Source organism: Pongo abelii, chromosome 17 (assembly GCF_028885655.2).
Source record: "Pongo abelii isolate AG06213 chromosome 17, NHGRI_mPonAbe1-v2.0_pri, whole genome shotgun sequence".
Classification (NCBI taxonomy): Eukaryota; Metazoa; Chordata; class Mammalia; order Primates; family Hominidae; genus Pongo; species Pongo abelii.
Window position 1 is genome coordinate 46,381,955 of NC_072002.2, and position 24,866 is coordinate 46,406,820.

At 40.0% G+C, this 24,866-nt stretch overlaps 1 protein-coding gene across 9 annotated transcripts in view; it reads left to right on the forward strand.

The window, feature by feature from the left end:
- The window catches only part of RNF138 (ring finger protein 138), a 39,832-nt gene that overhangs the window by 3,867 nt on the left and 11,099 nt on the right, over positions 1-24,866 (forward strand). For 5 of the 9 annotated variants that reach the window (XR_008515894.2, XM_054537768.2, XM_054537769.2 and 2 more), the window contains exons 3-5: positions 8,888-9,053; positions 16,279-16,444; positions 18,288-18,403. The exons of 1 other annotated variant lie outside the window; for it this stretch is intronic. Coding sequence is in view for 7 of the 8 variants with exons in the window: in XM_054537768.2 (XP_054393743.1) it covers positions 8,888-9,053; positions 16,279-16,444; positions 18,288-18,403 (448 nt within the window). In the remaining variant the exon portion in view is untranslated. The remainder of the gene's footprint in view (positions 1-8,887; positions 9,054-16,278; positions 16,445-18,287; positions 18,404-24,866) is intronic. 3 more of the 9 variants (XM_002828153.6, XM_024235860.3, XM_054537771.2) reach the window with 1 other exon arrangement.

Sequence of the window (24,866 nt, forward strand, 5' to 3'; positions counted from 1 at the left end):
GATTCATGAATAGAGAGTTGAAGTGATAAGGGCTTTGGGTTACTGTGGGTCAGTTAGAAAATGAAAAATTTTAATTGCCATTTCAATGACAGGAAAGGATTTGACTACTGACTATCCTAGTTAAAGGAACAAGTTCATTATCATTAGAATAACATTACTAAAATATAAATTCCCGTTTAATCCCCATTCATTCCCTGAAACTGCAGTTGTTGAATGCTCTTTGTCTGGTGCAGGGACTAAGTACTGTCTCTCTGGAGACTTAATAGTCCGCTGGAGAGACCTATAAATGAGTGTGATTGATATAGAAGAGATTTTATGTGAGCATCTAGAGCAGGTATCTAAATTAGCCTAAAGGATAGGAATGATTTCCTAGATGAAGTAATGCCTTAGGTCAGCGTTTGTATTCAGGGTTTGTGGGGAATGCCAGAGTCAAGGAGGGTACAGAGGATGAATGTGAGCTGGACTTTGAAGTTTGGCTGGAGCCAAAGACAGCATAGTGGAGATGGAGCTTAGAGTTATTGGCAGGAACTTACTGTGTAAGCTAATTTGAGCGTTTTCCTGAAAACCTGTTAAATAATTAGATAACCTAATGAATAACACTAGACCTAGTAAATAGTTTTTGGCAGGGGAGCAGCATGGTCACATTTCATTTTTAGAAAGTTTACCTTCATAGCAGGGTTTTCAGCTTGGTAGTGGTGAGACTAGTGAAGAGGTTGTTCATTGATGTGTCAGGGAGAGAAATGATTAGAACCTGAACTAAGGAAATGATAGTAGGAATGGAGCAGAGAGACTCCTGACATTTTAAGGACAGTGTGTAAGATTTGATGACTGTGTGTTCAATAGTTAAGTGTGTATACCGTATGTAGATCTGGAATACATGGAGCTAAAGCTGTGGGTGTTGACGTGGTCACCGAGTGAGGTATATAAATGGAAAGATTGAAGAGCATCTAGATAGAGCAAAGTGTTGGAGAATACTTACTTAAATATTGAGTGGGGAAAACTGCAGCCAGACAAGGAACGAACAGAAGGATAGGAAGAAAACCAGGAATAAAGTGAGTGTGGAAACTAAGGATTCAGATCATCTGCAAATGATTGTTAAGGAAGCGGTCAGCATTTTCAGATGCCTTAGAGTGGTCAGATGTAATTTGGTTTTTGTTTTTGTTTTTTTTTTTTGAAATGGTCTCGCTCTGTTGCGAGGAGTGCAGTGGCATGATCATAGCTTACTGCAGCCTCAACCTCCCAGGCTCAAGAAATCTTCCCACCTCAACCTCCCAAGTAGCTAGCTGGGACTACAGGCACTCACCACCATGCCTGGCTATTAAAAAAAATTTTTGTAAAGATGGGTCTTGTTTTGTTGCCCAACCTAGTCTCTAACTCCTGGGTGCAAACTGTCCTCCTGCCTCAGCCTCCCAAAGTGCTGGGATTACAGGCAAGAGCCTCCACGCCTGGCGGATGTAATATTTTGAAAAACATGTTAAGACAAATTAATATGAAAGTTAAGCAGGTAGTCAAAGCAAGGCTTCAGAAGAAAGTACAGACTGGCGTAGGAGTAAGGTGTTTATCTCTTTTGGTGTTTTATTCTGTAATCTTCAAAGGCTCTTGGAAACCTCTGTTCTTCCTTGTTTTGAACAGTCAAGGAAATAATTCTTGTACATGGCAGAAGTAAGCTACTATTGCAATAAAAATTACATATAACAAGTTTGATTCTTTGCTAAACTCTTAAAAATGGAAATCTAATCTGTTTTTGCTTTTAGGCCTGTCTGTAAGGAGGCATCTTTTAAAATGAACTTCTACTTCTTGTTAAGCACAAATTTGTGTAATTTCCTATTTGACCAGCTTGAACATCCAGTTCCTGAGTTTTTAGTTCATATTTACTTTTTTTAATCCTTAATTTTAAAACAATTTTAAATTAATTAATTATTTATTTTTGAGACAGAGTCTTTCTCTGTTGCTCAGGCTGGAGTGCAGTGGTGGGATCTTGGCCCACTGTAACCTCCACCTCCTGGATTTAAGCGATTCTCCTGCCTCATCCTCCTGAGTAGCTGGGACTACAGGCACAAGTAGCTGGACTACAGGCATGCACCACCATGCCCGGCTAATTTTTGTTTTTTGTTTTTTTGTATTTTTAGTAGAGATGAGGTTTCACCATATTGGCCAGGCTGGTCTCGAATCCCTGAGCTCAAGTGATCTGCCCGCCTTGGCCTCCTGAAGTGCTGGGATTATAGGCATGAGCCACTACCCCCGGCCTAATTAATTAATTTAGAAACAGGCTCTCACTCTGTTGCTCGGGCTATATATATGTATATATGTGTGTGTGTATATATATGTGTATATATATGTGTATATATGTATATAGGGGTGTGTGTGTGTGTATGTGTGTGTGTATATATATATATATATATACACACACACACACACACTTTTTTTTTTTTTTTTTGAGACAGTCTCGCTGTGTTGCCCAGGCTGGAGTGCAGTGGTGCGGTCTTGGCTCACTGCAACTTCCACCTCCCTGGTTCAAGCGATTCTACTCCCTCAGCCTCCCAGGTAGTTGGGATTAGAGGCGTGCACCACCACGCCTTGCTAATTTTTTGTATTTTTAGTAGAGACAGGGTTTTACTGTGTTGGCCAGGCTGGTTTTGAACTCCAGGCTGGTTTTGAACTCCTGACCTCAAGTGATCTGCTTGCCTCGGCCTCCCAAAGTGCTAGGATTACAGGTGTGAGCCACTGCACCTGCAATATATTTCTTACAGTTTAAATTTTTTTAGAGATGGGGTCTTGCTATGTTGCTCAGGTTGGTCTCAAACTCCTGGCCTCAAGCAGTCCTCCCACCTGAGCCTACTGAGTAGCAGGGACTACAGGTGAGTGCCACAGCACCTGGCTTTTGTAATTTTAACAGCTTTATTGGTATCTTGTTACTTGAGTAGTTATGCTCTAAGTATATACTTTAAAATAATTTTCTTCTTTCCTAAAATCTGTGCTATTTAATTATATAAAAAGGTTGAGGCCGGGTGCGGTGGCTCAGGCCTGTCATCCCAGCACTTTGGGAGGCCGAGGCAGGTGGATAACGAGGTCAGGAGATCGAGACCATCCTGGCTAACACAGTGAAACCCCATCTCTACTAAAAATACAAAAAAATTAGTCGGGCGTGGCGGTGGGCACCTGTATGTAATCCCAGCTACTCCGGAGGCTGAGGCAGGTGAATGGCCTGAACCCGGGAGGCGGAGCTTGCAGTGAGCCGAGATGGTGCCACTGCACTCCAGCCTGGGCGACAGAGCAAGACTCCGTTTCAAAAAAAAAAAGATTTACTTAATTTTAAATCTTGAAGACTAGTTTAAAACCTTTGATTTTTTTTTTTTTTTTGAAGTTTTTTTGGGGAATGATCTCGATTATCGACTAGGAAGATAGATAGCCTAAGTGCCAGATTTTAAATTATTTAATTTATACTGAAATTGGGAGCATGATGAGTGGGAATATTGTTTTTCCTCTCCCAGTGTTGTTGATTAGCCTTTTGTTGGGAGAATGTGTAACGGAAATTCATCTAGCATCTGCTAGTTTAAAAAAGTTGAGAGAAATGTAGAGAGAACTTTTTGGTTATAGGGTAATGCACTATTCTGAAGATACCAATGCCTTTTCAGAAACATGAAAATTAGTTTTAGTCATTCTTGATTTACACCTTTTTCCTTCCTACTTCTGCTTTGTTTTGAAATAAGTTCTGTCTAGCACTTTGATCCATTCCAGCCCAAAGTGAGATGAGAATAATTCGTTTTATGTCTGAAGAAACATGCTTCGTTGTAAAGAGGAAGAAACAGTAAAATTGGAGATAAAATACCTGAATATCTCTATTTTATTTTATTTTATTGTTAGACAAAGTTTCGCTCTGTTGCCCAGGCTGGAGTGCAGTGGTGCCGTCTCGGCTCACTGCAACCTCCACCCATTGGGTTCAAGAGATTCTCCTGCCCTAATCTCCCGTGTAGCTGGAACTACAGGCATGCACCACTATACCTGGCTAATTTTTTTGTATTTTTGGTAGAGATGGTGTTTCACCATGTTGGTCAGGCTGGTCTCCAACTCCTGACCCCAAATGATCTGCCCGCCTCGGCCTCCCAAAGTGCTGGGATTACAGGTGTGAGCCACTGCACCCAGCCATTCTTTGTACCTCTTATCACAGTTTGTAATCATAACATTTTTGGAATCAGATAATTTGACCAATGTCAGTTTCACTGGTTAGGCTGCAAGCTTTATAAAGGAAGCATCCAAGATCTCCTGTTACTTATTTAAGCCTACTAATATATCATTTCACATATGAGAGTTTTTCCTGCCAGCTAAATTCTGACAAATGGAATTGCTGGGTCAAAGGGTAGATACAAACAAATATTTCTGATACATCACACAAGAATAGTTGCAGCTCTAGTGAAGTGTCTTGTTCATGGAAAGTGCTCAAGGTTTTGATTTGAGAACTGTCAATTATACCTTTTGGTTAAGGGATTTAATACTTTTTAAATTAAGGTAAATTGGCATTCATTGCTTTAGCAAATATTAGGACTGCCTAATAGGTGTCTGGCACCGTTAGGTGCCAGGGATATTGTAAAGAGCAAATAGATAGGATCCCTGCCCTCTTGGAGCTGGGTGTTAGTGATTGATATATATATATAAAATGTTTGGTTGTACAGAGGAAGGAACATTAAAAATTGGACATAAAAGACCTGAATACCTCTATTTTATTTTACTATTTTATATATATATTTGAGACAGGGTCTTTCTCTGTTGCTCTGTTGCCCAGGCTAGAGTGCAGTGGCATGATCATGGCTCACTGCAGCCTTGACCTCCCTGGGCTCAAGTGATCCCCCTTTAGCCTCCCCTGTAGCTGGGACTACAGGCATGTGCCACCACCACACCCAACTAACTTTTTTTTTTTTTTTGAGGTGGAGTTTCGCTCTTGTTGGCCAGGCTGGAGTGCAGTGGCACGATCTCGGCTCACTGCAACCTCTATCTCCCGGGTTTAAGCAATTTTCCTGCCTCAGCCTCCCAAGTAGCTGGGATTACAGACATGCGCCACCAGGCCCAGCTAATTTTGTATTTTTAATAGAGACGGGGGTTTCACCATGTTGGTCAGGCTGGTCTCGAACTCCCAACCTCAGGTGATCTACCCACCTCAGCCTCCCAAAGTGTTGGGATTACAGGCGTGAGCCACCGCGCCCGTCCTGTATTTTTTGTATAGACTGAGTTTCACCACATGTTGGCCAGGCTGGTCTCAAACTCCTGAGCTCAAGCGATCTGCTCACCTTGGCCTCCCAGAGTGCTGGGATCACAGGCCTGAGCCACTGCGCCTGGCCTGAGATATATTTACATTAAAATAAACACTCAGAAAAATGGTGTAATTACAAATTTATAGGTTTTGAGAGAGTATAAGAGAGGGACCAGATCTAGTGGGTGAGTATCGATGACCCTTTCTTGAGGAAGTGATATTGTTGCTGATATCTAAGTGAGATGTAGGTATTAATTTGTGGAGGGCTGTGCTCATGCATAGAACATTCTGGGGAGAAGAAACATTCTGGACAAAGGTCCTGAGGTAGGAGGGAACATGCAGGGCTTTGTGTTTGAATGACAGAAGCATCTTCTGGGCTTCAACCTCTTATAGGTTTCTTTTTTTTTTTTTTTAAAAGACAGAGTCTGGCTCTGTTGTCCAGGCTGGAGTACAGTGGCACACGCAATCTTGGCTCATTGTAACCTCCGCCTCCTAGGTTCAAGCCATTCTTCTACCTCAGCCTTCTGAGTAGCTGGGATTACAGGCGTGCACCACCACTCCTGGCTAATTTTTGTGTATATATATATATTTTTTAATTAGAGTCAGGGTTTCACCATGTTGGCCAGATTGGTCTCGAAATCCTGACCTCAAGTGATTTCCCTGCCTTGCTCTTATAGATTTATTGACATTTTATTTTTTTAAGCCTTAGTTTCCTCATCTGTAAGATAAAGGAACTTACTAAGAAAAATTTATTTTTTTTTAAGAATTCAAGATCATGAATGGATAGTTTCTGGGATCCAGCCTAGCACCTAGCACATATTATGTACTCAATAAGTGGTAACTGCTATTTTCATAAATGTCATGTTGCTTTCCCCAAAATTGAGCTAATTTACAAAATGCCATTAGTACTGTAAAAGTAAATTTGTAATCCATCATCTTTGCCAATTTTGTTTTTTTAAGCATTTTTATGCTATTTTAATACAGTTCATAATGGTGTCTAGAAGTCACATTAAAATGTATTTCTTTAGTTGCTAGCAAGGCTGCATGCATTTTTCCATATTACATTTTTGCTTGTTTGAGACAGGGTCTAACTCTGTTGCCCAGGCTGGAGTGCAGGGGCATAATCATGGCTTACTACAGCCTCAACCTCCTAGGCTTAAGTGATCCTCCTAAGTAGCTGGGACTATAGGTGTGCACCACCATGCCTGGCTGATTTTTTTTTTTTTTTTTTCAGTAGAGAGGAGGTCTCACTGTGTTACCCAGGCTGGCCTCAAACTTCTGGACTCAAGTGATCCTCTGGCCTAGGCCTCCCAAAGTGCTGGTATTACAGATGTGAGCCACCACACCTGACCTTTTTTTAGTTTCTTTTTTTTTTTTTTTTTTTTTTTTTTGAGTCTCGCTCCGTCACCCAGGCTGGCAGTACAGTGGCGTGATGTCGGCTCACTGCAAGCTCCACCTCCCAGGTTCACACCATTCTCCTGTCTCAGCCTCCCGAGTAGCTGGGAATACAGGCGCCCGCCACCACGCCCGGCTAATTTTTTGTATTTTTAGTAGAGATAGGGTTTCACCATGTTAGCCGGGATGGTCTCAATCTCCTGACCTCGTGATCCACCTGCCTTGGCCTTCCAAAGTGCTGGGATTACAGGCATGAGCCACCACGCCCAGCACTTTTTTTTAGTTTCTTATATGAATGTTTTTAATAATATCACTAGTCTGTAGTAATGCAATTAATATTTGAAGAGTTTGTATTGTACAGTTTGTCACCTGATTTATCACATGTAATTTTGGGGGTTAATTTGGGATTTTCTTTTTTTCTTTTGAGAAATAGTCTCATTCCGTTGCCCAGGCTGGAGTACAATGGCACTATCTCAGCTCACTGAAACCTCCATCTCCCAGGTTCAAGTGATTCTCCTGCCTCAGCCTTCCGAGTAGCTGGGATTACAGGTGTGCAACACTATGCCCAACTAATTTTTATTTTTAGTAGAGATGGGGTTTCACCATGTTGGCCAGGCTGGTCTTGAACTCCTGACCTTAGGTGATCCACCTGCTTTGGCCTCATAAAGTGCTGGGATTACAGGTGTGAGCCACCATGCCTGGCCAATTTGGGATTTTCTAACAAAATAGTTTTGTGATCTAAATTGATTTTTTGCTTTTCTATATTTTTATGCCTTTAAAATTTGCTTTGTTTTTATAGCCTATATATATACGTGTGTGTGTGTATATATATATTTTTTTGAATCCAGACCATTCCATTTATTAGTTGTGTGTCAATATTTTTGAAAGTAAATGCTGAATAGAAATTGTTGGCTTTTTTCTCCTTTTTAGTAAAAATTCATTCAGCATTTGTTTATTTTTCATTTTTTGGTTAGAGACTAGTTTTAATTTAACTCTGTTGCCCAGGCTGGAGTACAGTGGGGTGGGGTGATCATTGTTCATTGTAGCTTTGAACTCCTGGAGTTAAGGAATCCTACTGCCTCATCCTCGCAAGTAGCTGAGACTACAGGTGCACACCACCACACCTCACTAATTTTAAAAAATTTTTGTAGAGATGGGGTAATCTCACTATGTTGCCCAGGCTGGTCTTGAACTCCTAGGCTCAAGTAATCCTCGTGCCTCAGCCTCCCAAAGTGTTGAGATTATAGGTGTGAGCCAGTGTGTCTGGTCTCATTCAGCATTTGATTAAACATTTTTGTGTACCTGATATTCAAGGCACCAAGAAAAAAAAAAGGTTGGTCCTTCAAGAAACACAATCAATAAACAGCAATTTTCCACGAAATATTTTTATTATCCCTTTTTATCATTAAAAATTTTTCTTTAGACAAGAATACATGTTGAGCTTTTGAAAACTTCATGGGCCGAGCGCGGTGACTCACTCCTGTAATCCCAGCACTTTGGGAGGCTGAGGCGGGTGGATCACGAGGTCAGGAGATCGAGATCATCCTGGCTAACACAGTGAAACCCCATCTCTACTAAAAATACAAAAAAAAATTAGCCAGGCGCGGTGGTGGGCACCTATAGTCCCAGCTACTCGGGAGGCTGAGGCAGGAGAATGGCGTGAACCCGGGAGGCGGAGCTTGCAGTGAGTTGAGATCGCGCCACTGCACTCCAGCCTGGGCGACAGAGTGAGACTCCGTCTCAAAAAAAAAGAGAAAACTTCATAGCAAATTAGGAATAGGCTAAAAAACTTTTTTTTTTTTTTTTTTTTTTTTTTGAGGCAGAGTCTAGTTCTGTTGCCCATGCCAGAGTGCAGTGGCCTGATCTTGGCTCACTGCAACCTCTGCCTTCTGGGTTCAAGCGATTCTAGTGACTTAGCCCCCCAAATAGTTGAGATTACAGGCATATGCCATCACGCCTGGCGAATTTTTGTGTTTTTAGTAGAGACAGGGTTTCACCATGTTGGCCAGGCTGGTCTCGAACTCCTTGAGGTCAAGTGATCCCCACATCTCGGCCTCCCAAAGGGCTGAGATTACATGCATGAGCCACCAGACCTGGCCTAAAACTTAAAAAAAAAAAATCCTCATTAAGGGTGGCTTCCCTAAAATCTATAGCAAATATACCTAGTTGTAAGCTTTAGGTGCTTTTCTAGTTAGGAACTAGTCAAAGAAGTCTGCATCACCCCTGACTTTTAACATTGTATTTCAGGTTTTAGACAATTCAGTGAGAAAAGAAGAAATCAGATACCCAGAGGCGGAAAAGGAAGAGATAAAATTGTCATAATTTGTCGATTAAAAACAAGAGAAACAGTAAGAGTACAGAGAGGTTTGATGCAAGAACAGACAAAAATCAACAACATATCTTTATACCAGCGGTAATCAGATAAAAATTTAATAGAAGAAAAACGTCACTTACAATAGCAACAAAATTATAATGTTATTTGGACTAAACAATAAAAATATACACAGCTTCTTGAAGAAAATTACAAAACTTTATTGAAAAGCATAAGAGAACATGACATTTATGGTTAGAAAGATTTAATAAATTTAAGGTATCAATTTTCTCCACATAGTTCTAAACATACAGTTCTGGTGAAGTCCCAACATGATTTTTTGGTAGAACTTGAAAAATGGATTAAAAAATTCTAATAAAGAGTTAATGACTATGAATAACTAAGAAAATATTTGAAAAAGAAGAACATACAGATAGCACAACCCTATCAGATATAATGAGATATTATAAACAATAGAAATTAAAATAGTATGGTTGGCTTCTTTGGTTTTCCTGTGAAAATATTATTAAATTAAAAATATAAAAATACAAAATGAAAATAAAAAAAATCACATACTTTTTTTCTTTTTTTTTTTTTGAGATGGAGTCTCCCTTTGTCCCCTAGGCTGGAGTGCAGTGGCACCATCTTGGCTCACTGCAACTTCTGCCTCCTGGGTTTAAGTGATTCTCCTGCCTTAGCCTCCTGAGTAGCTGAGATTACAGGCACCTGCCACCATACCTGGCTAATTTTTGTATTTTTGGTAGAGACAGGTTTCACCATGTTGGCCAGGCTGGTCTTGAACTCCTGACCTCAATTGATCCGCCCACCTCAGCCTCCCAAAGTGCTGGGATTACAGGCATGAGTCACCACACCGGCCAAATCGTATGGTGTTCATTCAGCAGTAGATATATGACTAGAATATACTACAGAGTCCAGAAATAGTTCCACATGTATTTTGGAACTTTTTATCTTTGATAGACGTGACATTGCAAATGAATGAGGAAAAGGTGGCTTTCATCAGTAGGATAGTATTTGGGCAATAGCTTTATATGTAGAATCTCTGCTGTGTGCTATACATGATAATATTTCCAGATGGATTGAAAACTTTAATGAGCAAAGCTTAAACTTTAGAAGGAAATGTGGGGGAATATCTCTGATGGTGAAGTGGGGAATTCTTAAGACTGCAAAAGCATAAACCATAATTTTAGGAAAAGGCCATGACTGAAAGTTAAAAAATTTCCATATCAGAAGACCACAAGCAAGGTTAAAGATAATTGATGGACTGAACAGTGATGTAGTCTGTTCTACTTGCTACAACAGATATCAGAACAGATAGGTTTATATGTGACTTTTTTCCCCCTGAAAATTGTTTTGGTCCATCAACAAATGGTAGCTGAAGCAAAGCACACTAAAACGTAGCTGAATATAACAAACCATAGAATTAAGCACTATGACACAAGGTGCCCAACATTCATTCTTCTTAGTTCAGTTTGGCTATGAGTTCTCTCTTGGAATACCTATTGCATGTTTCTCCTTTCCTTTGTGCATTTTAAATTTATTTCCGTAATTTAACAGCTTCAACCACTTATCCCTCTCTTTTAAAAAAATTTTTAGGGTGAAGTGTTTATTAGGAACTTTACATACCTTTTCAGAATCGTTCGTATTTTTATTTGGATTGTTTGGGTTTTGTTAGTAGTCTGGCGACAAGGTTGCATGAGTGGTCTATTCCAACCGTTTTTTTCCATAAGCCCTGTAAGTTTTAGTGTGTGGGTATGCAGAATGCAAAGGTTTTCAGTGTTTCATATGTTACATTATATCAGAAATGCCTTAAGTGATATAAAATGATTTAGTATCCAGAAGATGCAGTTCTAGGTTATAAATCATTTCTCCTCAGAACTTTGAACACATCATTCTATTATTTTGTCATTTGTTATTGCTCATGAGTTTGATGCTAATCTGATTCTCTTTCCTTAGTAGGTGATCTATTTTTACTTCCTCTCTGGAAGGTATTAGAAGCTGAAAAATTATTTTTAATTAAATTAAATTAATTAATTAATTTATTTGTTTATTGAGATGGAGTCTCACTCTGTCACCCAGGCTGGAGTGCAGTTGTGTGATCTCGGTTCACGGCAAGCTCCGCCTGCCGGGTCCACGCCATTCTCCTGCCTTAGCCTCTTGAGTAGCTGGGACTACAGGCGCCCGCCACCACGCCCGGCTAATTTTTTGTATTTTTAGTAGAGACGGGGTTTCACCGTGTTAGCCAGGATGATCCTGATTTCCTGACCTCGTGATCCACCCGCCTCGGCCTCCCAATGTGCTGGGATTACAGGTGTGAGCCACTGCGCCTGGCTGAAAAATTATTTGAAGTTTTTCCAGTAACCTATCTGGTTGTGACTCTTAAATTTATTGTACAGGTCCTTCACTTGTCTCTATTCTGCTGACATATTTTTTAGCTCTGGAAATTCCCCTCACACTTTCACTTTCTCCTTTTGTTTCTTTAAAAATAATTTTCTCTTTCTGTCTCCTATGGCTATTGGGCCACTGGATTAGGGCATTTATGTGTTAACTGTCTCTGGTTAAATTCACTTTCCTTTTTTCTTTTTGGAGATGGAGTCTCGCTCTGTCACCGAGGCTGGAGTGCAGTGGCGCGATCTCGGCTCCCTGCAACCTCTGCCTCCCGGGTTTAAGCAGTTCTCCTACCTCAGCCTCCTGAGTAGCTGGGACTAGAGGTGCACGCCGCCATGCCTGGCTAATTTTTTTTGTATTTTAGTAGAGATGGGGTTTCACTGTGTTGCCCAGGCTGGTCTCGAACTCCTGAGCTCAGGCAGTCTGCCCTCCTCGGGCCTCCCAAAGTGCTGGGATTACAGGTATGATCCACTGCACCTGGCCCACTTTCCTTTTTTTCTAGTAATTCTTTTTTAAATTTTAGCAGTTTTTTTTTTAAAGGCCAGTTAGAAGATAATCTTAATTTAGTTTTTTGTTTGTTTGTTTTTTTTTTTTTTTTTGAGATGGAGTCTCACCCTGTCACCCAGGCTGGAGTGCAATGACGTGATCTTGGCTCACTGCAACCTCTGCCTCCCAGGTTCAAGTGATTCTCCTGCCTCAGCCTCCCAAGTAGCTAGGATTACAGGCATGCGCCACCACGCCTGGCTAATTTTTTGTATCGTTAGTCAAGATGAGGTTTCACCATGTTGGCCAGGCTAGTCTTGAGCTCCTGACCTTGTGATCCACCCGCCTCAGCCTCCCAAAGTGCTGGGATTACAGGCGTGAGCCACTGCACCTGGCCTTATTTAGTTACTTTTATAATAGTTTTAATATAACTACCCTTGTTTAAAGGGTACTCTTTTTTTTTTTTTTTTTTTTTTGAGATGGGTTCTCGCACTGTTGCCCAGACTGGGGCGTGATCTCGGCTCACTGCAAGCTCCGCTTCCCAGGTAGAAGTGATTCTCCTGCCTTAGCCTCCTGAGTAGCTGGGATTACAGGCACCCGCCACCACACCTGGCTGATTTTTGTATTTTTAGTATAGATGGAGTTTTGCCATGTTGTCCAGGCTGGTCTTGACCTCCTGACTTCAGGTGATCCACCCGCCTCGGCTCCCCAAAGTGCTGGGATTACAGGCGAGAACCACCATGCCTGGCCAAATATTTTTTATTTAAGTATAAAATGCATACAGAAACGTGTCCCTATCACAGGTATCCAGTTCAGTGAATTTTCCCAAATTGAGTACACCCATATCAAGCAACCATTCAGCACCTATGTCAAGCAACAGATTATTAGCATCCCAGAAACTCCCCTAATGTTCCCTTCTCTAAGGGAACATATCCCACCTGCTTCAGGATACCATTATCCTGACCTTTAACATAGTTTAACTGCTTTTTGTACATTCTAAAAAAATAGAATCATGCAGTTTGTACTCTTTTATATCTGGCTTGTTTAGCTCAACATTATATCATTATGTTCATATTGTTGCTTATAGCTGTAACATTTTCATTCTCAATACATCATACTGTAACTTTCATTTTGTGAATATACCATAATTAGTTATGCATTCTTCTGTTGGCGGACCTATGTATAGTTTTCAGTTTGGGGCTATTATAAATAGTGTGGCTATGAACTTTCTAGCAAATTTTTTCTGATTATATATGTAATTTTTGTTTTGTTTTGTTTTTAAATAGATGCAGGGTCTCACTCTTGCTCAGGCAGGAGGGTAATGGAGTGATCATAGCTGACTGCAGCCTTGACCCCCTGGGCTCAAGCAATCCTCCTGCCTTAGTCTCTCAAGTAGCTAGGACTACAGGCATGCACCACCGTGCCCAGCTAATTTTTTATTTTTATTTTTAATTTTTTTACAGGAGCAAAGTCTCACTATGTTGTCCAGGCTGGCCTCAAACTCCTAGCCTCAAGTAATCCTCCCGCCTTGGCCTCCCAAAGCGCTGGGATTATAGGCATAAGCCACTGCCCATGGTTTTATGTATATAGGTTTGATGGGTATATACTTCAGAGTGGAATTTATGGGCTCTAATGGATATTGCCACCCAGTTTTCCAAATGGTTGTAAAAGTTTATACTCCCATAGCATCCAGTGTGAGTTTAGGTTGGTTCATATCCTCCCTAACACTTGGTATTTCCCACCTTTTTTCATTTTTGTCTTTTTCTTTTTTTTTAATGAAACAAGGTCTCACTCTGTTGGTCAGGCTGAAGTGCAGTGGCACGATCTCAGCTCACTGCAGCCTCCGCCTCACGGGCTCAAGTGATCCTCTCACCTCAGCCTCCTGAGTAACTGGGACTACAGGCATGTGCCACCATGCCAGGCTAGTAGAGATGGGGTTTCACCATGTTGCCCAGGCTAGTCTTGTGAGCTTAAGCCGTTTGCCCCGCTCAGCCTCTCAAAGTGCAGGATTACAGGTGTGAGCCACTGTGCCTGGCCGTTGTTTTAGTTCAAGACTAGCCTGAGCAACTGGCGAAATCCCATCTCTAGAAAAAGTACAAAAATTAGCCGTTGCAGTGGGGCATGCCTGTAGTCCCACCTACTGGGGAGGCTGAGGCAGGAAAATTACTGGAGCCCTGGAGGTGGAGGTTGCAGTGAGCCAAGATCGCACCAGTGTACTCCAGCCTGGGCGACAGAGCAAGGCTCTGTCTCAAAAAAATAAAAATAAATAAATAAAACTAGTTTTTAGTTTGACAAGTGAAAACTGGCATCTTGTTTGCTTTGCGTTATTTTGGTTTCTGGCTATGGTAAATATTTTTAGTTGTTATTGTTTTTTGAGAGACAGTATTGCTCTGTCACCCAGGCTGGAATGCAGTGGCACCTTCATAGCTCACTACAGCTTCAACCTCCTAGGCTCAAGTGATCCTTCGCCTCAGCCTCCTGAGTAGCTGGGACTGGACGTGCATGCTACCATACCCAGCTAATTTTTTTTATTTTTAATTTTTGTAGAGACAGGGTCTTGCTGTGTTGCCCAGGCTGGTCTTCAACTCCTTGCCTCAAGCCATCCTCCTGCCTTGACCTCCCAAAGCACTGGGATTATAGGCATGAGCCACTGCACCCTGCCTAATGTTTTAGTTTATGGTGTTAATTGGTAGTGACTTCTAGTGCTGCTTTAATGATATTAGCTACTATTTATTTATTGATTTATATATTTTTTTGAGACAGAGTTTCACTCTTGTTGCCCAGGCTGGAGTGTAGTGGCACAACTTTGGCTCACCACAACCTCCATTCCCCGGGTTCAAGCGATTCTCCTGCCTCAGCCTCCCGAGTAGCTGGGATTACAGGCATGAGCCGCCACACGTGGCTAATTTTTGCGTTTTTAGTAGAGACGGGGTTTCACCGTGTTAGCCAGGCTGGTCTTGAACTCCTAACCCGGCCTCCCAGAGTGCTGGGATTACAGGTGTGAGCCACCGCGCCTGGCCCTAGCTACTATTTATTGAGCACTTTCCTGACCATGACAAATAGTGTGTTAAGCATTTTATCCTTGTTATCTATTTTAATCCTCTGAACAGCCCAATCAGTTGTAGATACTTTTATTATTTCGTGAGTGAGGAAACTGATTTTAGAGGGGAAAACTGACTTGTTTAAAAGTGCTGCATAGTTAGGAAACTCAGGTAATGTGATCTGTTACCGCACCATTTCCTCTCAACTTTTGTTAGTATAGAGGAGGAATATTCATATATATTTATAGGAGATTGGATTAAATGTATATGTATTCTAGATCCCAGATATATATGTCTGTAATTTAACTGGTTCTCTTGAAAGCAAAATGATCAAATAAGGTATTTGGTGGGGCTAGAAAAGATAAAAAGATTTTAGTTTGATTCTAATTAGAAAGTTGGTTATAGACGTTTAAAGTAATCTTTTTTTTTTTTTTTTTTTTTGAGATGGAGTCTCGCTCTGTCGCCCAGGCTGGAGTGCAGTGGTGAAATCTCGGCTCACTGCAACCTCCGCCTCCTGGGTTCATGCCATTCTCCTGCCTCAGCCTCCCAAGTAGCTGGGACTACAGGCACCTGTAACCATGCCCGGCTAATTTTTTATATTTTTAGTAGAGATGAGATTTCAGTGTGTTAGCCAGAATGGTCTTGATCTCCTGACCACGTGATCCGCCCGCCTCAGCCTCCCAAAGTGCTGGGATTACAGGCGTGAGCCACCGTGCCTGGCAAAGCCGGAAGTATTCTTAAGTATTTCTCAAATTATGTTCCATTGCACACTGTTTGGGAAATTTTCCTATTTCTGGACCAAATAACTTTGAGGAACACCTGTTAACACGCAGATAACCTTGGGTAACACCTAACTTTGGGTAAAACCTATTAACTTTATCCTAGAACTTCCCAAACCAATGTGTGTGCTCTTTTGTAGTAGACCTGTTTATGTCTTGTGGAAAAACATGTTGATATACATCAGTTTGAGAGAAAAGCTTATGTTATTCATCCTTTTATTTTGTAAGGGGAGGAAATGGAGATCCAGTGTGGGTTAATTTGTTGGCCTAAGATTACACAGCTACTAAATGGCAGAGCCAGGATCCAATTCTTCCTTTGTACCGTGCTTCCTCTAGTAATATTATTAATATGTAGCATTAATATTTATTCATCATATATTGTGTTAGGAAGTTGTAAAGCAGACTTGAGTGTAATTGTTAAAATATTCCCATCTAGTCCAGTTATCAATCTTATTCTCTGATACATATACAGTTACTAAACTACTGAGATTTATGTACATATGAGTAGCCTAACTTATTTAATATGAATACATATTTATAATCACTTGTTTGTATTTAATTATAGAGATGAAGAGAGTAATTTTTTTTGTAATTAATGTGTCACAATGTTTGGTTTAGTTTCTGTAGAAAATGTTTCCTGACTGCAATGAGGGAAAGCGGAGCACATTGTCCCCTATGTCGTGGAAATGTGACTAGAAGAGAGAGAGCATGTCCTGAACGGGCCTTAGACCTTGAAAATATAATGAGGAAGTTTTCTGGTAGCTGCAGATGCTGTGCAAAACAGGTAGAGTAAATGTGACATCTCTCTTCTTTGGAAGCCAAGTTTCTACTCTTGAAATTCTTATTTGAATTTTCTTGGTTGGTGCTTTCCTTTTTTTTTTTTGAAAAGATGAAAGGTATTTAGACTGGGAATTGGATAGAAAAGGCCAAAAAAAGCTGTGGTCATAGATCTTACTAGATTATAAACTTATTGAGAAATGAGACTGAAAAAAAAATCACTGAATTTCATAATACTTAGCATGGCATTTTTCTAAAAGTAATTTCTCATTGATTACTTACTAAAGTAACTAAATTAGCAAGCTGGCATTTAGCTCATTTAAACCCCATTCTGGTACAAATTCACCCCTTAAGTTTTTCTCATGGTAGCATCATTATTGCAGCTTTGCACATAGAAATGTTACTAGTTCGGGCACATGGATTTATGTAGTTAAGGAACTCTCTAGCTCCTCACTTTACTTATGTATTTATGTATGTATTTAAGAAATCACAAGGGCCGGGCATGGTGGCTCATGCCTGTAATCCCAGCACTTATGGGAGGCCAAGGTGGGTGGATGACCTGAGGTCAGGAGTTCGAGACCAGCCTGACCAACATGGTGAAACCCTGTCTCTACTAAAAATACAAAAATCAGCCAGGTGTGGTGGCGCATGCCTATAATCCCAGCTACTTGGGAGGCTGAGGCAGAATTGTTTGAACCTGGAAGGCAGAGGTTGCGGTGAGCTGAGATTGTGCCATTGCACTCCAGACTGGGCAACAGGAGCGAAACTCTGTCTTTAAAAAAAAAAAAAAAGAAGAAGAAGAAAGAAATCACAAAATATTTGGTTAATTTTAAGGAACATGTAGGAAAATCAGGTTTTAACAAATAACCAGCATTAATTCTCTAATCTGGATTTTATTCTGTCATTTGGAGAAGGAATAAAATAGTGAGAGGTGGTTAGGCTTTGAGTATATCCATGTGTCTATAGATTTATCACCGACATTTTTTCTAATAGCTAATGAATTCAGTGAGCAAAGCTGGTTGCTATTTCATGCATTTACACAAGTCAGATCTGCTTTTACATCTTTTTGAAGGAAATGTTTAACTGACAGGGCAATGAAGTGAAGCTGGAAAACACACTCGAGAGATTCTGGCTATTCCTCTCAGTGAGAAACTGAAAAATGTTCTAAGTATTCCTGGCAACTTAATTTTTTTTGAGACAGGGTCTCACTTTGTCACCCAGGCTGGAGTACAGTGGCACAATCTTGGCTCACTGCAGCTTTGACTTCCCAGGCTCTAAGCGATCCTCCTGCCTCAGCCCCTCAGGTAGCTGAGATTACACCTGGCTAATTTTTGTATTTTTTGTATAAATGGGATTTTGCCATATTGCTCAGGCGGGTCTTGAACCCCTGAACTCAAGCAGTCCACCCGCCCCAGCCTCCCAAAAGGCTGGGATTACAAGCGTGAGCCACTGCACCCAGCCAGGAACTTAATTTTTTTAAAGTGCTTTCTAACTCTGCCAGGCTGCAGAAGTTAAATAATAAGACATGCTCAATAGCATCGGGCATCCTCTTAGTGCTTTTAATTTTTTTTGTCTACTGCTGGTAGTGTCTTTTCAAGTGTGAAGTTATTTGCTGTTTTTTGCAGTGAATTTATGGACAGATGGACTCTTCTCCATCTCTACATTTAATGAACAGAAATGTATTATCTATTTTTAACTCCTACTTAAGGATGAAATCATTTACTTTAAAAAAATACAACTCCTGTTTAAATGGAGTATTTAGTTAACTTTTATTTTTTTCCTCTTTTTACACTATCTCACATCTTATGAGTTCTATTTTAAATTAAAAGTCACATTTTAATAATTTACAGATTAAATTCTATCGCATGAGACATCATTACAAATCTTGTAAGAAGTATCAGGATGAATATGGTGTTTCTTCTATCATTCCAAACTTTCAGATCTCTCAAGATTCAGTAGGGAACAGGTAAGCAATACTTATTCCTAAATACAGAATTTTCATAATTGAAATGGAAATTGTTTTGGGAACTATATGATAAGGTATTTGGGGGGATGTGTGTGTGTATGTGCACATGTGTTTTTAAAGTGAATTGCCAAGTATCAGAACTACAGCAGTTGCCTTAAAATCTGTTTGGCACACGTAAGATCTCATCTGGGAGATGAACTTCATGAACTTAAGCTTACGTTATTTAAAATCATTCTAAGAATTTTCATTTTTTTGAGTAAAAAAGTTGGAGATTTTTCTCTTACTGATTTTGCAACTGAAATGATTTGAAAAACTAGAAAATTCTTTTCAGTAATGTATTTGCAAACTACAACCTGTTTTTCTTTGCTATCTAAGGGATAGACTTAAGAGTTAGAAATTTTTATTCTAAAATGTCATGTAAAAGTGAAACCAGGTGCAATGCAGTTCTATTTGAGTCTCATTTCTTTTAAACAACTAGATTTGGATTGATTTGTATCTTATCTCAGATTTATGTACATTAAACATTTTTATGAAATGTATTTTACACAGAAAAATGGCCAAAATGCACTTGTGGTTTAGAAAAATAATGATAAACATCCAGTTACCTATTAACCCAGGTCAAGAAAGAACATTTTTCAGAACTTTAGGATCTCTATGTGAGCTCCTGCCCATTTGAACCCTACACTCCTAGATGCAATCACTATTCTCTTATTTGGATTATTCATTCCTTTGATTTTCTTTATGTATCATCACCCATGCATGTATCCCTAAACAATGCATTGTTAATTTTGAAAACTTCAATAGTAAGCACATATGTAACTGTAAGGAAAGACAATATTGCCACTATTATAGAAAGGTTCCCAGGAGACAGTATGTTAAGCAGTCTCTAATATTTTATTTTAGTAGCCTTTCATTTTATATATTGCTAATTTTTAGTAACTTAACTGCCCTTAAGCACTTCATGTTGATCATACTACATTAGGCGTCTTCTCTACTCAGTTCAAATTTCTGGTAAAGATCTTTAGTGATTGTCTGGTAAAGATCTGCAGTAGTTTTCTGATTGCCTAGTCTGAAAAAACTTTTCAGGTTCTCATTTTACTTGACTTGTTAGTGTCAAGGAAATTTGTTTGAAAGTTGTTGCTCTTATGGTTTTTTTTTTTTTTAGTCCTTCTGGGTTTCTTCATTTCTGTGTTTTTCTTACTGTTGTACTTCTACTTTATTGTAATTTCCTATCTGCTTTTTTACCCAATAGATTGTTCTTAAGTGAAGGGATGGTGTTTGTCTTGAGCATATCTCCAGCTTTTAGTAAAGTTCTTAGTATACATGATTGTAATCATGCTTGTAATGACCAAATTTTCTTATCAGGAGACAGGCCTTCCTCCCCCTTACTTCTTAGATCCACTTGGTCATAGACACTTGATTCCTAATAGCAATATTCCTCATCTGTACTTTTATTTTATCTTGTCACTTCCCTAGCTCAGGCCCTCATCATCTCTCACTCGAACTATGATAATAGCCTTTTAGCTGGTAGTTATCCTCTAATCTGTTTTACATTCTATCGCCAAAGTAATATTAATGAAGTATAAAAGACAAAATTCCGGCTGGGCGCGGTGGCTCACACCTGTAATCCCAGCACTTTGGGAGGCCAAGGTGGGCAGATCACTTGAGGTCAGGGGTTCAAGACCAGCCGCCATGGCCAACATGGTGAAACTTTGTCTCTACTAAAAATACAAAAATTAACTGGACGTGGTGGCGTGTACCTGTAGTCCCAGCTACTTGGGAGGCTTAGGCAGGAGAATCACTTGACCCTAGGAAACGGAGGTTGCAGGGAGCCGAGAGCACACCACTGCACTCTAGCCTGGGCGACAGAGTGAGATTCCGTCTAAAACAAACACATACACACGCATGCACGCACGCGCGCACACACACACACACCCACGACAAAATTCCTTATTCCAAAGCCCTTTCTGATCTGGCCCTTTCCTCTCTTTTTATAGCCGCTTTCTTGGTTATCCATCATTGCATCACATGCCTTAGCCATGTTGATTTATTTGTTCCCTCTCTTTGCCATTCTTGAAAAACAGTATGACTATGGTTAAAAATGTAGGCTTGGAGCCGGAGTGCTGGGTTCAAATTTCAGATGTCACTTACTAATTGTATTACATTGTCAAGAAACTGCCTCAGTTGTCTCATCTGTTTAAGGAAAGGTATGAGAGGCGATGATGATGATAGGTCCTCATTGGGTTGAAGTTAATAAATAAGTTAATACAGGTAAAGAAACTTGAATAGTACTTTGCTTGGAAAATGTTAATTCTTCCTCATCATCATCATTATCACTCCCTCACCTCCACACTTTTACCAGTAATATCCCAACCTGCATTTTGCCAGCTGATCGACTTTTTCCTTCTCCTTGAAGACTTAGACCAAGGGTTAGCTACTCAGTAAAATCCTTCCTGAGCTCTAGAATTTCTTCTTGATGGAACTGTTCTTTATGCTGTTAGATCTCTAAACTTTATTGTATTTATTAATTAATTTCAGCCTGTCTCCTCACCTAGAATGAGCTTTTTAGTCTTATTTATTTCTATATCCTATGCAGAGTTCTGATTGCAATGGAAGAATTGAGTTTGAATATGGATTTTTAGTCAGTAAGAAAATTGGCAAAGGGAGGAAAAGCGTTTTTTTTTTTAATTTTTGAATTTATTTTGTTTGTTCTGTTTTGTTTTTAGACAAGGTCTTACTCTGTCATCCAGCCTGGAGTGCAATGGCGTGAACATGGCTCACTGTAGCCTCGACCTCCTGGGCTCAAGCAATCCTTCTGCCTCAGCCTCCCATGTAGCTAGGACCATGGGCGCATGCCACCATGTCCATCTAATTTTTTGATTTTTTGGGGTGGGAGGGTGGTTTTTGGTGTTAAACACATTGAAATGGGGTCCTCAATTTGTTGCCCACGCTGGTCTCAAACTCCTGACCTCAGGTGATCCACCTGCCTTGGCCTCCCAAAGTGCTGGGATCACAGGCGTGAGCCACCACGCCTGGCCAGAAATGTTTATTTTTATTTTTAATTTATTTATTTGTAGACAGAGTTTTGCTCGTCGCCCAGGCTGGAGTGCAATGGTGCGATCTCAGCTCACTGCAACATCCACCTCCCAGGTTCAAGTGATTCTCCTGCCTAAGCCTCCTGAGTAGCTGGGATTACAGGTGCCCACCACCATACCCAACTAATTTTTGTATTTTTTGTAGAGATGGGGTTTCACCATGTTGGCCAGGCTGGTCTCGAACTCCTGACCTCAGGTGATCCGCCTGCCTTGGCCTCCCAAAGTGTCGGGATTACAGGCATGAACCACTGCGCCCAGCCAGAAATTTTTTTTTTTTTTTAGTGGTAGGAAAAATATGATCCGTGGTATACTCATGGTCTGAGCAGGAAACAGTGGGCTCTAATTATGCGATTTGAGGAGAATTTAGTAAAGAGACTATTTTCAAAGAGTAGTATGTTAGGTACACTATATAAGTAGGGTATAGGAAGCCACAAGGAATAGTGGTGTGCTCTGGGTCTACTGAAAGCAGGAGAGAGGAGGAAATAGATACCAGAACCTGAAGAAGAGAGCTGAATAGAGCATGGCTATGGAAATTCTTAAAGTGGCATTTGCATGCAACTATCTGAGTAGAAAAAAAAAATTGCAAAATAAATCCATAGGTCATTTCACTAATTCATACTGTTTATTATACATTCTGAAGTGCTGGACACACTCCACGTTATGAATATACAGGAATTGGTAAAACAGACATTATTTTTTCCATGTATCTAACTGTAATCTATAACTTCCAGTTGAGCCATCTAAAATAATCTGTGTCACTTTCATTCATAATCAGAGTAGTACTGTTTACTATAAATTAGTAAATATTGGAGGATATTTTAGCAAAATTATTGCATTGGTGTGGGGTAGTTTCTTATATTACATAGCAGTGCTAATTTTACTAAGGCCATTCCTATTTTCTAACAAAATTCTGCTGCTAACATAAGATTATATATTTTTGTTTTCTTTAGCCACAGGAAGTGGGGAGGAGGAGGGAAGATGAATGTAATCATTAAGATACAGAAGACATTTCAATTTTATCTTCCTTGGAAATCATTTGGTCTGTTTTCAGGCTGTTCCTACTAATCTTGACTTTTTGTAAACATTAGTAACTGGATATCAGTAGGCTCATACAGTTTATTTCAAATACAGCTCTTCACAAAAACTAAAAAAAATTACCAGCAGTCTTTTATTTTTCCTAATAAATTTCTCTCCAGATTGTTCAATATTTTAAGTGGCTAAATAGCTATGAAGAAATCTGGCATAGTATTAAAATGTTCTTTTTCTTGTTTATAGGCATTCTTCATATATTCTGGATAATAATCCTTTGTTATGGCTGGGCGCAGTGGCTCACGCCTGTAGTCCCAGCTTTGGGAGGCCAAGGTGGGCAGATCACCTGAGGTCAGGAGTTCAAGACCAGCCTGGCCAACATGGTGAAACCCCGTCTCTACTAAAAATACAAAAATTAGCCAGGCGTGGTGGCACACACCTGTAGTCCCAGCTACTCAGGAGGCTGAGGCAGGAGAATTTCTTGAACCCAGGAGGCAGACGTTGCAGTGATTTGAGATCTGGCCACTGCATTGCAGCCTGAGAGACAGAGCAAGACTCTTTCTCAAAAAATAATAATAATGCCAGGCGCGGTGGCTCATACCTGTAACCCCAGCACTTTGGGAGGCTGAGGTGGGTGGATCACTAGGTCAGAAGTTCGAGACCAGCCTGGCCAACATGGTGAAACCTTGTTTCTACTAAAAATAGAAAAATTAGCTGGGCGTGGTGGCACGCGCCTGTAATCCCAGCTACTCAGGAGGCTGAGGCAGGAGAATTGCTTGAACCTGGGAGGCCGAGGTTGCAGTGAGTCGGGATCGTGCCACTAACACGGCAGCCTGGGCAACAGAGCAAGACTCCGTCTCAAAAAAGGAAAATAATAATAGTAATAATAATCCTTCATTACATGCATTGCAGATATTTTTGTTTAGTCTTTGGCTGGTTTTGTATGGTGTCTTTTGACATAGAAAAGTATTGTATTTACATGTATATGCATATTCTTTAATTTTCTTTTTATATCATACCTGAGAAATTTTTTTCTACATGAAGGTTATAAAAGATATTTTCTTCTTAAACTTTAAAAGCTGAGCTTTTCACATTTATTTGGGATGTGTAATGTGTGGTAGGAAAAATTTTCCCCATGGGATAAACCGTTTGTTTTGGTACCATTCATTGAGGAGTCAGTTCTTTGTCTACTGATTTATAATGCCACTTATGTTCTACACATCTCTGCATCGTGATTTTTTCTTGGGGGGAGGGAGGCCAGTAGGAGGTGATCCATTGTTCATTCCTCTAGAAATATGACCTCTCTCATTTTACTATTTATTTTATTGAGGCAGGGTCTCGCTGTGTTGCCCAGGCTGGTCTCAAACTCTGGGGATCAAACAGTCCTCCCACCTTGGCCTCCCAAAGTGTTGGGATCACAGGCATGAGCCACTGTGGTGCCTAGCCTCTTTCTCATTTTATTTTATTTTATTTATTATTTTTATTTTTTTTGAGGCAGAGTCTAACTCTGTCCCTCAGGCTGGAGTGCAATGGTGTGATCTCAGCTCACTACAACCTCTGCCTCTGGGTTCAAGTGATTTTTCTGCCTCAGATTCCCAAGTAGCTGGGACTACAGGCGTGTGCCACCACGCCTGGCTAATTTTTGTATTTCTGGTAGAGACAGAGTTTCGCCATGTTGGCCAAGCTGGTCTCAGCCTCCTGGCCTCAGGTGATCTGCCTGCCTTGGCTGGGATTACAGGAGTGAGCCACTGCCCCCAGCCTCTTTCTCATTTAAAAAAAAAAGGATTAAAAGTTCATTTAGAACATTAGTAAGTGTTTTATATCTTTTTCTAGTAAACCTTATAGTTTTTGTTGCTATAAAAATGAGCCCCCCTTTTTTTTCCTGTTTGATAATCTAATTAGTTATTACTAGAGAGTAAATTGATTTTTATGTTAATCTTGTTTTCAGCAACTTTGATGATTTGTTAGTTGTAATAGTTCTAATCTGGCAGTTCTTATAATCTACCTGTTGATTCTTTTAGATGTATTATATAGAAAATCATTATATTTTCCCATAGTTTGTCTGCTTCTTTTAAATCTAATGTTCTGTATAATACTTGATTTATTGCATTGAATAGGTTTTCTATTCAGTGTTAAATAGCAGCCACCTTTTTCTTGTTCCTGATTTTACAAATAAGTATAATATTTATTATAGTTTTTTAGTGTAGATCTTTTAGTTTTACAGTTTATCTGCTCCATGTCAGTATTACCCTGAATTTAAGGTTTCCCCATTAATAGTTTTACTCAAATCAGAATCATGTATGAAATTAAAAACATATATACATCTGGCTAGAGTTCCA